Source organism: Asterias amurensis, chromosome 2 (genome assembly GCF_032118995.1).
Source record: "Asterias amurensis chromosome 2, ASM3211899v1".
NCBI lineage: Eukaryota > Metazoa > Echinodermata > Asteroidea > Forcipulatida > Asteriidae > Asterias > Asterias amurensis.
Window position 1 is genome coordinate 8,777,821 of NC_092649.1, and position 15,785 is coordinate 8,793,605.

Sequence of the window (15,785 nt, forward strand, 5' to 3'; positions counted from 1 at the left end):
CAAACACCCCAACACCCCTACAAACAAAAATACTTGGAATGTTTGTGTTAGTGTCCCCCCCCCGCAAAACCCTCAACAACAACAACATAAACAAACAAAAAGCAAACAACGAACAAACAAGATCCCCTCAAAACAAGCAACAACCATAGTTGTCTACGCAAAATAAATAATTGTTAAAGTAAATCTTGAATAAAATATTGTAACGAAGGATTTGTTTTGCTCTTAAAATCTTGAAGTATGTACAACTAATATTGCAGCTGGTTTTAAATAAATTTGCCAATCCGAAGACAAGTATGCCTCACTTTTTCACAAAATAAAATCGAGACTCAACAAGTCATGTATATTTCAGTGTTTCTGCTAAGGTTAAGCGAGTAAAAGAGATTGCAATCTAGACATGGTAGAGTCTGTACAAATAAACAAACAAATGTTGCTTAAAGCCACAGGACACTTTTGGTATAATTACTCAAAATAACTGTTAGCCTAAAAACTTATCTTGGTAATGTTGAAAGTATAAAACCTTGCAAGAAGCTGCTCCCTCTGGTGTAGCGTTTTTTGTCTAGAAAGAGGTAAATTTCCACTCAAATATTAAAAGACTTCCGGCTTGGAGTCTTTTATTAGGCATCTGAGAAACTGCAACAATGGTGTTTTTTCTTTCAATATTCTCCTGCAACAAAATGTACAGGTTTGTTATTTTATGCGTATGTTGAGATACACCAAGTGGGAATAACGGTCGTTGACAATTACCAATGGGAGACTTTGGGACGCTAGGTGGCAGCAGACTTACCAGGTAAATTTCCATTGTTTACGTAGTTCTGAGCGTGCGCACATGACCGAGAACAATGGATTTTACCTGGTAAGTCTGCTGCCACCAAGCGTCTCAAAAGTCCCCTATAGTGTCTAGTGCCTTTAAAGGGGAATTTGAAAGACAGCAAAAAGTTGGGATCCATTTATGTTTCCAAACTTAAAGGCAGTGGACACTATTGGTAATTGTCAAAGACTAGCCTTCACAGTTTATGTATCTCAGCATGTGCATAAAATAACAAACCTGTGCAAATTTGAGCTCAATCGGTCATCGAACTTGCGAGATAATAATGACAGAAAAAACACCCTTCACACACGAAGTTGTGTGCGTTTAGATGGTTGATTTCGAGACCTCAAGTTCTAAACCTGAGGTCTCGAAATCAAATTCGTGGAAAAATACTTCTTTCTCGAAAACTATGGCACTTCAGAGGGAGCCGTTTCTTACAATGTTTTATACCACCAACCTCTCCCCATTACTTGTCACCAAGAAAGGTTTTATGCTAATAAATACTTTTGAGTAATTACCAATAGTGTCCACTGCCTTTAAGGAAGATGCACTCGTCAACGTGGTTGGTTGTTTTTCTTCCTAGTGCGTTTGAGCGTAGTTAAGAGGGCGCTCTTCTTGTAAGCGTCCCATTCAAGTTTGACCTCCAGGTTCTTCTGAAGCTCTTGATCATCCGGGTAACTCTGCTCCTGTGAATAGAATTTATACCCGGTCAGTTTCTGAAACACAAAACAAAACTATTTCCACAGCCGTATCAAAAGAGTTGGGATTAGGAGCCGTTTTGTATATATATAAAATAAAATAAAAACGCATTGGCGAATACAGGATACCAGACTATAGTCTGCCCATTTGGTTGTGCTGCATTTGTGCTGAAAATGACGTCCAGCATCCACGAAGGAAACCGGTTCTTCAATTCAATTCAATTCAATTTGTTATTAATATAATCTTCGGTGTCACATCTCTCTTAATACACAGCTATGCCTATTCCACGTTCATGCAATTTGCACTAAGTTAAAGGAAATCATGTTCATATAACATCAAATCATATTCTTAACCAACGAACCTCAGCATGGAGGTTATTTAAGACTCTGGACACTATTGATAATTGTAAAAGATCAGTCTTCTCACTTGGTGTATCTCAACATACGCATAAAATAACAAACCTGTGAATATTTGAGCTCAATTGGTCATCGAAGTTGCGAGATAACAATGAAAGAAAAACGCTCTTGTCACACGAAGTTGTTTGCTTTCTGATGCTCGATTTCGCGACCTCAAATTCTAATACCGAGGTCTCAAAATCAAATTCGTGGAAAATTACTTATTTCTCGAAAACAACGTTATTTCAGAGGGAGCCGTTTCTCACAATGTTTTATACCATCAACCTCTCCCCATTAATAGTTACCAAGTAAGTTTTTATACTAATAACTATTTTGAGTAATGACCAATAGTGTCCACTGCCTTTAACGTTACCAAAGACCCTTGTTTTAAACTGAAGTACCTCTCTACGCAAGCGTCCAAGCATCCTGGTCGTGGCATGTTCCCGGTAGAACTTCTTGGAAATGAGAATGCACTCTGCCCCGTTGCTAACCACCGAGAAACTCGGCTGGAAATCGAACAGCATGTCGGATAACCCCTGGTCGATGAAACAAATAAATCTAGTTAAATCTAGCTAAAAACCGAACAAAAACTATCGTCACAACTAACGCCTCATCACTAAGCCTAATCATCACAAATAAACAAAACAATCTATAGGCCTTCATTTAATAACTTGATTTATAAACTTGCTCAACATAAGCAGTTTTTAGCCTTATAAATAAATTTAAAACATAACATTATAAACACTTTAAAATCTAATTCAAAGATAGATCGATGTGTTTCATTTCTAAATACCAAAAGTAACACCCTTTCAAAGTGGGCCTAAATTCTGTATACATTTCGTGGTTAAGAGTATCGGACAATATTTAAGATCTTTAATAAATTAGAAGATAACAAATGTAAAGAAAATTAAGACTCTAATAAGTACAATAATTATTATAAGTTTGTTGAGGTTTTTTGTAAAGCAAGTTCACTTCAAGCAATGCTAAAAGCAATTATTGGCTACAAATATAAAATGTTTCAGATGAGTATAACTCAGGAAAGCTGAAGCTGAACGTAGGAACCTATAGATTTAGGTGGGAGAGAGAATGAGATGCAGAATGTGGAATAAAGCTGCTGGAAAGACTCTTTGTTCTAAATCTCAACAAAGAGAGAGTGTATGGGTGAGAAGAAGCAGAGGGTAGGAATCTAAGATTGAGGGTAGAAATCTATAGAATGAGGATGAAGAGCAAGAGATGCAGAATGTTGAATAAAGTTGTTGGAGTGACTCGTTATCCTACGTCTCAACAAAGCGAGAGTGTCTGGGTGAGAAGAAGCAGGAGGCCTGGTTCACGCTGATGTAAGGAATTGATACTCCTCTTACAACAGTTTAGATTGTAGGAGGTAGGGATAAATGGAACAGCCGAGGAGTTCCAAAGAGGTTCCTTGAAAAAATGCAATTGTTCTCCATCTTAAGAAAGCGAGAGTGTACGGGTGAGAAGAAGCAGAAGTCCCAAAAGCAAGCTCAAATAATGATTACTCAAATGCAATGCAAATACAATGCAACCCCGTAGATACTCACAAAATATGACCCTTTGGTTAAGGTTTGAACTTTGACCCAGACTGGCTCGACTCCATCTTCCTGCAGAAAAAATTAAATAATATGCTTTTTCAAACTATTCAAAGGGAGAATGTTTTTTCTTGGTACAAAAACAAATCGGTATTTGAAAAAGAAAATTACGAAAAAAATAGTATGAACAGCAATCAATGTGTAAAAGTTTCAGGTTGTGACTTGTAGGGAGTGGCCGTCGCGCAGCAAACTTTGCTTTGCAAATACAAATTAGCAGTTATCTTTAATAATACAGCTCTATATGCACATTTAGGTGTGCTGTTTAATCAAATGGACTCGTTAACTTTTGACCTTTGTACAACCCTTTCCATAATAGATGGCGATAAATTAGTGATTATATATGAGAAAATAGGTTTAGGTAAACAAGTTTAGGTTTTCCAGGTCACTAATTGTGGCAAATAAGGGCCAATTATATAAACGAAGCAATATTAAATTTTGTGTGAAATTAAAAGCTGTGCCAAATAAAATTAAAAAACTGCCCGAGCACAAAAAATAGCTTCAGGAACATTATGCTTACCGATTGAGGTCACCAGCCAAAATATAAAATTCCAAATATGTCATTTCTGACTGTATCCTGCACACTAAGCTGAAAACTGTTCGGCAATATTTTCACTTTAAAGCAGCTCCATATAAAATTGAGCCAAAGGGTCCAATAGAGCTGTTTAGCAGAACATACTGCTTGACGAAACTTCTTAATGGGACACCAGTCACAACAGTATAAACTTAATGTAACTTTGGCTGGTAACCTATTCTGGTAAGCAATATTTTTTCTGACGTACCTCATTTCTGATGATTTCATCTACTATTTCAGTCGCCACAGTTTTCTTCTGTCCCATTGGCACCTGGACGATGTTGAGTTGCTCAGTATCTTAACATAATTTAATAATTTAAAAACAAGACAAATTCATTACACAATTCCACTTAAAAATTTGTTTTGCGGTAACACCACGTGTATATGCTTATATAAACTGCTCACACAAAGTTAGGAAACTTTTTTTAACCAAGTATATATTTATTATTTATCACTCTCTTTGTATATGTTATATTATCAATGCAGAGCTGAAGTGTTCCTCATTCAAATGATACCATTTGCAATGATTACATGTTGCTGGACTTTGCCATTAATGAGAATGAGGCAAAGTCACAATTCAAATCTGCCAAATTAGCAGTTCTGTGTTACTGTGTGAACAAACAAGTTGACACTGTAATTCAAACAAGCAAGACAACTTACTGATATTAATGCACTTTATTGAGACAAAGAACTCAGTAAATACCCAAACAAGTTTTTCTTTCAAGAAATGAGGGCTAGTGTGCTCACTGATGCAAATCTTTGTTTAAACCATTCATGGTTCTGAAGCTTGACCGGTTTGATTATTGATCATTACCTATTGACTGTTTAGTACAAATAACGGTAATTTTGGCACATTTGAGTTGTGACTTTGCCTCATTGTCATTCATTTAGCCAAGTTCAGCAACACGTAATCATTGCAAATGTGGTAACATTTGAAAGAGGAACACTTCAGCTTTGCATTGATAATATACATATACAAAGAGAGTATAAAGATATACTTAAAAAAGTTTCCCATCTTTTTGTGAGCAATTTACTTTGTTCTTGTGAAAACTTTTCTAGCTTTATATGTTACTACCGCGGAGTAGAATTTTCGGTTTTCGGGAGACTTCTCAGTTCTTTTGGGTTTTGAACTCAAGACCTCCTAGTTAATGCACCGGCACCCCTAAAAGCTTTCCACTTTTTAAGAAATTAAAATGAATATACAATTTACTGTTATCTCCAGTGCTCTGTTCCTCCATTGTTTGGCATACATTTTTTATCATCACACATTAAACAACTGTACTTTGTGACCACAAGAAAATCGAGTCAAAGAACTTTTTCATTCGAGTGTCGGGCAGGCCTAATTTGAGAACAGGTTATTTTTCAGTCGAATATCGAGTATGGACTTTTAGCGGACAAGTCCTTGACTAACCGAGTATGGGTACGAGAACCATCTAAATGGTACTCGATAAAGTGGTCGAGTACTACAACACATGTCTCAACGTTTTAATTTTTGGCGCGACGCATGGGTTGAACAATTGAAAACATAATCGGGAAGCAGTTACACAATAATCGGCTAATTTAAGGTGCATCTGCTAGAAAAACAAAAGCAAATTTTAAGACCAACCTTCAGTTGGACTTTCATCACTCTCATCCGAGTTGTTTGGAACTTGAAGCGAGGGACGTCTTATCATATGAACCTGATAGAGACAACAAGTTTTACTATAGCATCAACAAAGAAATACAATTAAGTAAAAATGTCGATCATTTTTTTATCATGATGTATGTTAATTTCAAAGTCTGGTATTTGATATTTTAGAAGTGTTTTGTTAAATTGGGGTCATACTTTGAACTCAATCACATATCAAAAACCTTTATCGAAAAGTTTACCATAAGCATCCTGAAGAAAACAAAATTCGCATTAAAAACACATGATTTCGTTTTTCTCATTTAGGATCATTGTAAATTTTATTTCATTTGTAGACATTCACTGTTTGAACTTCTGCTTTGACGGTACAATATTGATGAAACTGAATGGTTAACCAGATTCTTGCTGATGGCTTACGGGATGTAATGATCATTTAGACCATAGCAGTGAACCCTGAATGATCCACTTTGTCTGTAGAATCTTGATGATATGCAAAGGTAAACTTTTAAACAAAATTGAATGAGCCAGACAACCTGAATTAGTTTGTGTTGGAATTTGGCGGGAAAACCTCCTGATTCAATAATCGTTACCTACATTTGAGTGTTGTGATGGCAAGGTAGGCCTCCTCGATAGTCTGCGAGCATTTCTTTTATCTTTGGCACTTTCTACTTTGCTTTTGCCCTGCGCACCACCATCCTCACGGTCCTGCGTGACATTCTCTGACAAACTCTTTCGTTTCCCATTGGTTGCATCTCGCTCATGAATATTCAGACCCTGCATGAACAGCTCGAACTCGTCACGTGTTTTTCTCTGGTTGTAGTTCTCCAGTGATCCACCACGCATTGAATGACGCTTGCCAATGGTGGTCAGGTCTGGTACCACTATGTATTGGGGAGATAAAGGCAGGACATTAACAGGCATCGTGACGTCACGGCTCCGGGTGCTGACTATTATTATAGTATATTTTGTCTAAGTTTTATGAAGGTTTGTATTGTTTATGTATTACCCATACATCGATGCAGCTTAAAAGCACTGTATACTTTAACACTCCTCAGAGTCAAGTGAAAACATACTACTCGGGAGGGACTCGAACCCACGGGCTTTTCTATTCCAGAATATCATGACACTGAATTATGAAATGTCCGTAAAAATATGACCAGGGCAATTTATTGCCTGTCAGAAAGCTGTGGATGTAACATAGTGTATGTGTGGAGGATATTTCACACACACACGTTATGCCTTGTATTTTCTTCTAAAGGCAGTGGACACTATTGGTAATTGTCAAAGACTAGTCTTCACAGTTGGTGTATCTCAACATATGCATAAAATAACAAACCTGTGAAAATTTAAGCTCAATCGGTCACCGAACTTGCGAGATAATAATAAAAGAAAAAATACCCTTGTCACACGAAGTTGTGTGCGTTTACATAGTTGATTTCGACACCTCTAGTTCTAAACTTGAGGTCTCGAAAACAAATTCGTGGAAAATTACTTCATTCTCGAAAACGATGACACTTCAGAGGGAGCCATTTCTCACAATGTTTTATACCATCAACCTCTCCCTATTACTCGTCACCAAGAAAGGTTTTACGCCAATAATTATTTTGAGTAATTACCAATAGTGTCCACTGCCTTTAATGTGTTCGTGCCCCGAAGGAACAGCTGACTCCCCCATTTCCCTAGCCTTTTGTCAGGGCCTCTGTGGCTTGGATGTAGCCGCGGTCACAAGGGACTGGAAATGGAAGCACTCGACTCAACCGCGTGGTATCGACCCTTTCTAGTCGCACCGCTGACACCACGAAGGCCATGCAAAAGTCTACCATTTCCCATACAGGCAAGGTTCACAACCCACCCCCTTGATGTTTAAGAAAGTCTTACTTGTATCACTCTGTAATCTCTTCATCTCCTTCGGCTTCTTTTTATGTAGAAGTTTCATCACGGAGCAACTACCCTGTGGAGGCGAGTTAACAGAGGCGAGTATTTGGGGGTTAAGGCTCGTGACTTCTATTATGCCTATAGTTAAATAGCAGTTTATATTAATAGATATACATGGAAATACGTCACATACAAAAACTGATAGATTTTTTTAAAGGATACAAAACAAAGGACAAAATAATATAAAATATTAAAATTAAAATAAATAGCAAATTTAAATAAACAATTAAATAAACGAGCCGGGAATGGAAGCAAACGGGGAGGGATTTCATTGATAAACTTAGCACTTTTACTAGGGAGGGAATATAGCTGTTTTTATACCGGCTCATAAATTATATTTTAAAAAATTATGAAAGAAAATATCTTACGTTAGGGTCTATTAACCCTGTGTATTCGCTACCGTTGCTGAACCCAACAATGAAACGTGCAATTTTGTAACCCGCTAAGCAGAACTCTCATCCGATGATAAGTTTGCACAGAGACGTCACACTTTGATGCTCGTCAATTACGCTAGATACAGGCATTAAGCGTGCGTTCGGATCTGTACGAATGTACCTTAGTTCACATGGAGATTCATAGTCAAATTCGACCGTACATGTATACAACATTGCATGCATAGGCTTACATGTACACAAGGATTGTACAACATAGTACATACAAACATTACGCACGCTGACAAACGTCATCTCGGACCAATCAAAACACAGACATATATGGAAAGCTTACGTCATTGCACATTGTGGAATTATTGTATCAAATTAAATCATTGGGTATGTGAAACCAGTGCCTGTGGACCAATCTAGTCTTTGTTGACATCATCGAGGGCGCCTGGAATGTCACAGCTTAGGGGTCTTTTAAAAGTGCTTATTTGGAAGAGGACTAACCGACTTGACGATGAGAATCCAGTCTGATTTCTTGCTGTTCTTGACGAGTACGTCTCCCCTCCTGCCATGGAGAGATTGTAAATGAGACAGGAGAAGAAATTAGTGTTAGTATTAGAAGGGGTGGGAAGGTTTTGTTAATGACAGATTAAAGTTACGGCAAAGTGTCGTGTGGCTGAGCAGTGCACTTGACAGTTGTGACCAGACTGTGTGGGTTCGCTTCCTGGTCTTGGCACTTATTGTGTCGTTCAGCAAGACCAGCACTATAGGCCTTAGTAGGCACCCCCTCCCCTCAAAATCATCTAAAGAATTCCCTAAAATCCAATCCAATCCAAGGTATGTTTGTTAAGTTATTACAAACTTACTTGAAATAAGAGAAAATGCATTTCTTTGGATTTTCAGCCAAAAGATGCATCGGCCAGCCTTCAAGAAACTTCAGATTCCTGGAACAGAGAAAAAGTGAGAATTAGCTGTCGAAAACTGTTAAAACAACCCCAAAAGGAACTAAACTGCTCACAAAAAGTAAGGAAACTTTTTTCAATCCAGTATATTTGTCATTATTTAATACTCTCTTTGTATATGATATATATCAATGCAAAGCTGAACTGTTCCTCTTTAAAATGATACCACATTTGCAACGATTACATGTTGCTCGACTTGACCAAGCTAATGAGAACGAGACAAAGTCACAAATCAAATGTGCCAAAATTTGCAATTTGTGTTATGGGTGAACAATCAAATTGACACTGTAATTCAAACAAGCAAGACATTACTTACAGATCTTAATCCACTTTATTGAGACAAGAAGTTTGGTATAGAGCAAGACAACTTGGCTGATATTAATACACTTTAATGATACAAGAAGTTCAGTAACGAGTGGATGGTCCCACAGATGTTCCATGGGATTCAGGTGTGGACTGTTAGCGGGCCAATCCACCCGGTGCACCCCAACATTGTTCAGGTAGTCAGTCACCAGTCGGGCTCGATGGGGGCGAGCGTTGTCCTCTTGAAAGATGGCATTTGGTACAAGAGTCTGCAAGTATGGGACTGCATCCGGCTGTAGAATATCGTCTTGCAAATACCCATCAAACAAGGTGTTTTTCATGAGATGAGGGTTAATTGTGCCTGGTGAGCTCACTGGTGTAAATCATTGTGTAAACCATTAATGGTTCTGAAAAGCTTGATTATTGAGCATTACCTATTGACCATTCACAGACAACGGTAATTTTGGCACATTTGATTTGTGACTTTGCCTCATTGTTATTCGTGTAGCCAAGTCCAGCAACATGTAATCATTGCAAACGTGGTATCATTTTAAAGAGAAAGAGTTCCGCTTTGCATTGATATATATCATATACAAAACGAGTATTAAATAATAACAAATATACTGGATTGAAAAAAGTTTCCTTACTTTTTGTGAGCAGTTTATTATGGTATAAATGCCCCAAAAGTTATAGTGCCCTGAAGTTTTGAGCCTAGCAAAAATCTTTTTCAAAGGCTAAAAAAAAAAATCACACTGCGACAGAAGCACTCAACAGAACAAGACGATGACACTATTTTTTTTACTACAGGCATACAAAAACGATTATTTTTTAAAAACATGTTTTCACCATATCCTAATCGACTCTTTTGGAGGAAAACAGAGAATATGAATTTATACGAAGAATAAGAGAGTTTACCGAACAAAGTCACTCTGTGTGGGATCAAGGAGAGTTGCAACTCCCCCTGCCATAAAGATTCTTGTGTACTCCTGTAAAATCAAAAGATTACAACATTTAGTTCGAATTCAGTGCAAAATTTGGATTTGGTGTTTTAAATCGCCTGGTATCCTAAACAACACAGACAGTTAAAACCTGAGCAGCTAGATTTGATATAATGTAAAAAGAATTTGATGGAATCCTGTGAAATTTTCCTGTATAAAATCAAGTCCCTTTTTAACTGAAAAAGGAGTCAAAAAAGAGAGTTAAAAAGGGGGGAGAGAGTGTTTAAAAACGAAGGAAGATTTTCGAAAGTAATTAAAAGAGAGTCTGAAATTAAAGGAAACGAAAGTTCTCAAACAAATTGGACAGTCAGCAAAGTAAAAGGGAGTTTGAACTCACCACATCGTCGATGCAAAGAAACTCAACCCGGTCTCTGCTGATCACAGTTGATTTCCGTGTCTGTTTATTCACCAAACCTAACTCCTGCACAACGAATAAAAGATAAATGGAGCCATTTTGAATAGTCCCCCTTCAAATAAAGGCCAAAATCGCTGGAGTAAACTATCACCACAGAAGAGGACACCATTCCCGACATTTTGATGTATAGATCTCCCCTTCACCCCTGGGGCTGCAGCATTCTTCTATTTCTAGAGGACTTTTTGCCCTTCGGCCCATGGCCTAATGCGAGGTTTTCGTATCCAACCACCGTGAGGGCGCTGTGACGTGAACGAGGTCTATTCTTCCAAAAGGGTCATGTCACATAAAGGCAAATTGAAATGACAGGCAACTGGCTCCAGGCAATCTCACATAATGTTCGATATTTTTCGCGGATCGTAAGACACCGTTTGTAGAAATAATTATTGTGCTACCAAAGTGATCCCGTAGGATGTACTACAGTTGGTTGCCTCACAGTTGCCTGACAAGGCCCCCTAAGGAACACACCCCTAAATAAGACGTCGTAGAATGCATCAGATGTCAGCGTAAAATGCATCAGATGTCAGATGTCAATATATAATACAGGAGTTCAATAGATGTTAAATGATTTGGGTACTTTTTCAAAATTTCCATAGATTAACATTAAACTTACAGGGTTTGAAGATAATGGTAGTGGAAAGCTTCCCTTCAAATATTACTTACTGAGGTGCTGTAGTTTTTGAGAAATTAGTAAAAAAAATGTCATGAAAATATGTTTGTAAATGATTAAAATAATTTTCGTCTCGTGAGAAATTATTTTCATGACATTGTTTTACTCATTTCCCAAAAACTACAGCACCTCAGCACGTAATATTTTCAGGGAAGCTTTCTACTATCATTATCTCCAAACTGTGTAAGTTTAGTGTAAATCTGTGGACATTGTGTTTTTTGTCCTACAAAAGTTACATACATAGACCCTTTAAATTTGCATCGGGGATAAAGAATATCATTTTGGATTGACTCATATACAACGATGTGTGTTAGCACTGATATATTCATTACTTACCCGAGTTCTGTGAGCACAAATACAGGCATATTACTCGGATGGGATTTGAACCCACGAACTTTGCATTTCTAGAGCTGAGCTATACCAACTAGACCACCGAGATCGAAAGACACTGTAGTGTCCTTATTTCTGTAATTGCCATGATGCTATGGTAGTGTATTGACACCAGCTGCATTATGCCATTTGCGTGTAACATTTGAATAAAGTCTGGTACATAGACTACCTTGATTACAAGTCACTGCTTAAACTTTAATTCCTCACACTATCGATACAATAGTGGGTGCGTTCGTTTAGCTTCCCTGGGTCGACCCCGGTGTGTGACGGTTTTTTTTTTCCAGGACGAACGTAGGTAATTATCTGCACAAGTTTGTCCTGGAAAAAGAAAACGCCACACACCGGGGTCGCCCCAGGGAAGCTAAACGAACGCACCCATTGTAACGTGTAGGCTTTTGCGTGGTTATGTAAGAGACAGTGAGTACTATGCAAATGAATGTCTACAGCACAATATGGTACCTGGGTTTGCTCATCTGGTGGTTGCCGTACAAAAGCTTGCACCCCCCCCCCTGAACTGTTTGACTTTTACTGTCTCTATAATCTAACGAATTCAAAATAATGGAAGCGGTCATTGTGACCCAAGCAAGTCATTGTGCCGGTGTCGCATGCAATTATGTCCTCTATCCAATACTATCCGGAGGACATTATTGCATATGCAATAATTTCCACCGGACGTTTTTTGCATATGCAATCGTGTCCGCCCGGACGCTGCTTCATAGTGCAATTGTGTCCGCCCGGACACATTTGCATATGCAGTTGTGTCCGCCCCCGTGCAAAACCGTCCTTGCAGTAAATTAAACGCCCCTGGTCGACGGAATACGTTCGCAATTTTGTACAAGCTAAGTGCATGTCGTGAATGACATGGGAAATGTTCGGCCGTTGGGTTTTCGCTGCAATCATACAATACGTGAATATTCATGCTGCATATTATGGGTGCGTTCGTTTAGCCCCCCTGGGTCTACCACGCGGTGCACACTCGGGTGAGCCACTGACAAGAGCTTAACGAACGACCACTCACCGCTCTCATAGTGACGTCGTTTGCCTGGGGCCAGCCCCCAAGTGACCCACTCCACAATCAGGGCACTTGGGGCTGACCTGGGTGACCCAGGGAAGCTAAACGAACGCACCCATTATAGGTTCAGTGCATGCACGCTCGCTTACACGCGCGCACATACGTACAGTCGTGTACATGTCCGCCGGACGGTTTTTGCATAACCCCGGACACGATTGCATATGCAAAAGTTTCCGGAGCGGACAATATTGCATGGCGGACACAATTGCGTCTGACACCGGTGTCCCAAAGAAAATCTGTCTGCCGGAGATTCGGTCCCCAAACTAACATGGGCTTGGAAGGATGGTTCAAAAGAGGGCGCCACAAGAATAATGCCATATGGGGGGGGGGGGGGGCGACCGAATCTCCAGGGACAGAATCTCCTGCCACACCGGTGACATACACAATTGAAATCTTACTTGCGAATGGCTTATGGTTAACATGTACTTCTGTTCGGCACAGCTGTGCGGCACCTAAATGTAGCCCGAGCCCTAAATGAGTGAAGATGGTTTCAGCATGGAGCAGGAACGAACTTCCGAAGAGCTTTTACAAAATGTCACTGTAGTGTTGCATTTAGGTTTGCATACCCAAATTTTTATTGTAGCGTTTTTATAAAGGTTCAGCCAGTTTGTTGATACGCTGTCATCACTGTTAAAGGCAGTGGACACAATTATTGGTATTAATTACTCAAAATGATTATTAGCATAAAGCCTTACTTGGTAACGAGTAATGGGGAACGGTTGATAGTATAAAACATTGTGAGAAACGGCTCCCTCTGATTAAGTGACGTAGTTTTCGAGAAAGAAATAATTTTCCACGAATTTGATTTCGAGACCTCAGAATTAGATTTTGAGGTATCGAAATCAAGCACCTGAAAGCACACAACTTCGTGTTTTCTTTCGAAGTTATCTCGCTACTTCGGCGACCAATATTGAGCTCTACTTTTCACGGGTTTATTATATTATGCATATGTTGAGATACACCAAGTGAGAAGACTGGTCTTTGACAATTATCAATAGTATCCACTGTCTTTAAGAACTATATCATGCAAGGTTATTTTTATAAAAGAGAGGCGATTTTAAAATAAAGGAGCTTACCCCAAACGTTTCCCCTCGGTTCAGGTAAACCACAGTCCTTTGGACATCGCTTCCCTCTTCCATAACACGAACCACAACTGAAAAGACACAATTAATCGTCAACTTCAAGGCTTTTTCACTTTGTAAAGTTGCAACAATACTTTTCTAATTGGAAACTTCCGAACGCTAGATGGCAGCAGACTAAGACCATTCCCGATTCAGCGGTTGCGGCTACGTCTGCGGCTGTTTATATTATGGTGTTGCTAGGGGCTTTGCTTGGTTAAATGAGGAGCATTTTCCCAACATGTTTGCCCTCCATTGGTGAGAAAGGTAAATTGTTTCGAGTGAAGAGTAGCCTGAACATCCGACGTCACACTTCGAGGTTCGTGAATTACGCCAAAGAGCTGCCGTTGAGCCTACATCAATCCTCGTCCATAATAACCTTTCCCCTCCATTCATTTCACTTGTAGATACGCAGTCAACTCCTACGTATAGTATACGTACAAAACAAATGAACGCTGCTTGCGCAGACAACCGAAAGTACAGCCAAAACTCACTTCTGACCAATCAAAACACAGATATAAAAAGCTTACGTCACAGCACGTTTATCCAATGAAATCATTGTATCCAATGAAATCATTGGTTCTGTAAAACCAGTACCTGCCTTTAACCTTGCGAAAAAAGACTGGGGACCTGTCTACCTTGAATGAAGAATAGTTCGGCAATTTACACTGACCTGATCCTGATAGGATGAAGTAGAAATTGAGTGGACGATGGCCTTGTCTCAAGATTACTCTTTGCGCTTGATACTTCTCATACCAGCCGACCTTAACGATCTCCTGCTGCATCCCGAGTGGAAACTCGGCAAATGTCGGAAAATTTCGTAAAGCGATCAGAGCCTGTAAAAAAAATCGATAATTATCAATGAAAAAAAAAAAACGACTGGGAAACAATGTTAAAATAACTTTGACTGTATGAGTCACATGGTGCATCTAAAGAGCTCTTTGTAAATTTTGTGTCCATTGTCCATTTTTGTTACCATTTTGCACGCCAGGTACGCACGTGCAGACGTCTTACGTGAGCATAAAATAGGCCCAAAGTAGTGACGTCACCTAGAAACGACACGATTTTCTGACGTTTTAACGTTCACGTTTTTGCTCGCGTAAGGTGCAGCTAAACCTCGCTACCTTGCACGCGTGCACGTTTCATCAAAGATGGTGGTCAATGACGTCATGCGCAATCCATCTATTGAAATGGAATCACTGCGTGATGTGTGACACCAGACTATTCTCGTTCACGCATTTCTTATGGGAGATGAAACACATCAGGATAATGCACTTACGTGGTACCTGTCCTTCTCCGTTCTCTGGTAAAATGGTAAATTCAGGATCTTTTTGCAATCGGTCGATATCCCAGCCTGTTGGTTCAGAAGAGAGTTAAACCCGTGTAAACACAGGTATACATGTTGGCATAATACTTAAAAACCCATTGTGTCCAGTGGTGGATTGTGTTTGTTCGACCACATGAAAAGCAGGGGTCAATTTCATAGAGCTGGTTACTTGCCAAACTTTCATGCCATATACGTTGCTTGTGACCGGTATTTAGCTGTTGTTTACTTAGCATAACAATTGAGTGGAGTCTTGGCCGGTAATCTGATTTTACTAAGCAAGGATTTTTTTTGCTTAAGCGAGTTTTTTTTTGCTTAAGCAGCTCTATGAAATTGGGCCCTGGTTACGGGCAGTGGCACTTCATAGATAAGGCACAATATTGCTTAAGGGAAGTTTGATGCTACTGGTGGGTACTGTATGGCAAAAGTACGCCAACTGTCTTTGAAGATAAGGTACAACATGGGTTGACATTTGCTGCCCTGTGTACTGTTTGGCACTAGAATAAGTATCTTG

General features: G+C 39.2%; 1 protein-coding gene across 2 annotated transcripts in view; it reads right to left on the reverse strand.

Moving 5' to 3' along the window:
- LOC139954473 (uncharacterized) overlaps positions 1 to 15,785 on the reverse strand; it is a 24,834-nt gene continuing 9,049 nt past the window's right edge. For both annotated transcript variants that reach the window (XM_071954282.1, XM_071954281.1), the window contains exons 4-17: positions 15,227 to 15,301; positions 14,621 to 14,783; positions 13,906 to 13,982; positions 10,623 to 10,706; positions 10,203 to 10,273; positions 8,889 to 8,966; positions 8,527 to 8,587; positions 7,586 to 7,658; positions 6,302 to 6,588; positions 5,687 to 5,759; positions 4,289 to 4,377; positions 3,462 to 3,521; positions 2,304 to 2,438; positions 1 to 1,494 (exon numbers count right to left, since the gene is read on the reverse strand). In XM_071954282.1, the coding sequence (XP_071810383.1) occupies positions 1,363 to 1,494; positions 2,304 to 2,438; positions 3,462 to 3,521; positions 4,289 to 4,377; positions 5,687 to 5,759; positions 6,302 to 6,588; positions 7,586 to 7,658; positions 8,527 to 8,587; positions 8,889 to 8,966; positions 10,203 to 10,273; positions 10,623 to 10,706; positions 13,906 to 13,982; positions 14,621 to 14,783; positions 15,227 to 15,301 (1,458 nt within the window). In that variant the 3' untranslated portion in view covers positions 1 to 1,362. The remainder of the gene's footprint in view (positions 1,495 to 2,303; positions 2,439 to 3,461; positions 3,522 to 4,288; positions 4,378 to 5,686; positions 5,760 to 6,301; positions 6,589 to 7,585; positions 7,659 to 8,526; positions 8,588 to 8,888; positions 8,967 to 10,202; positions 10,274 to 10,622; positions 10,707 to 13,905; positions 13,983 to 14,620; positions 14,784 to 15,226; positions 15,302 to 15,785) is intronic.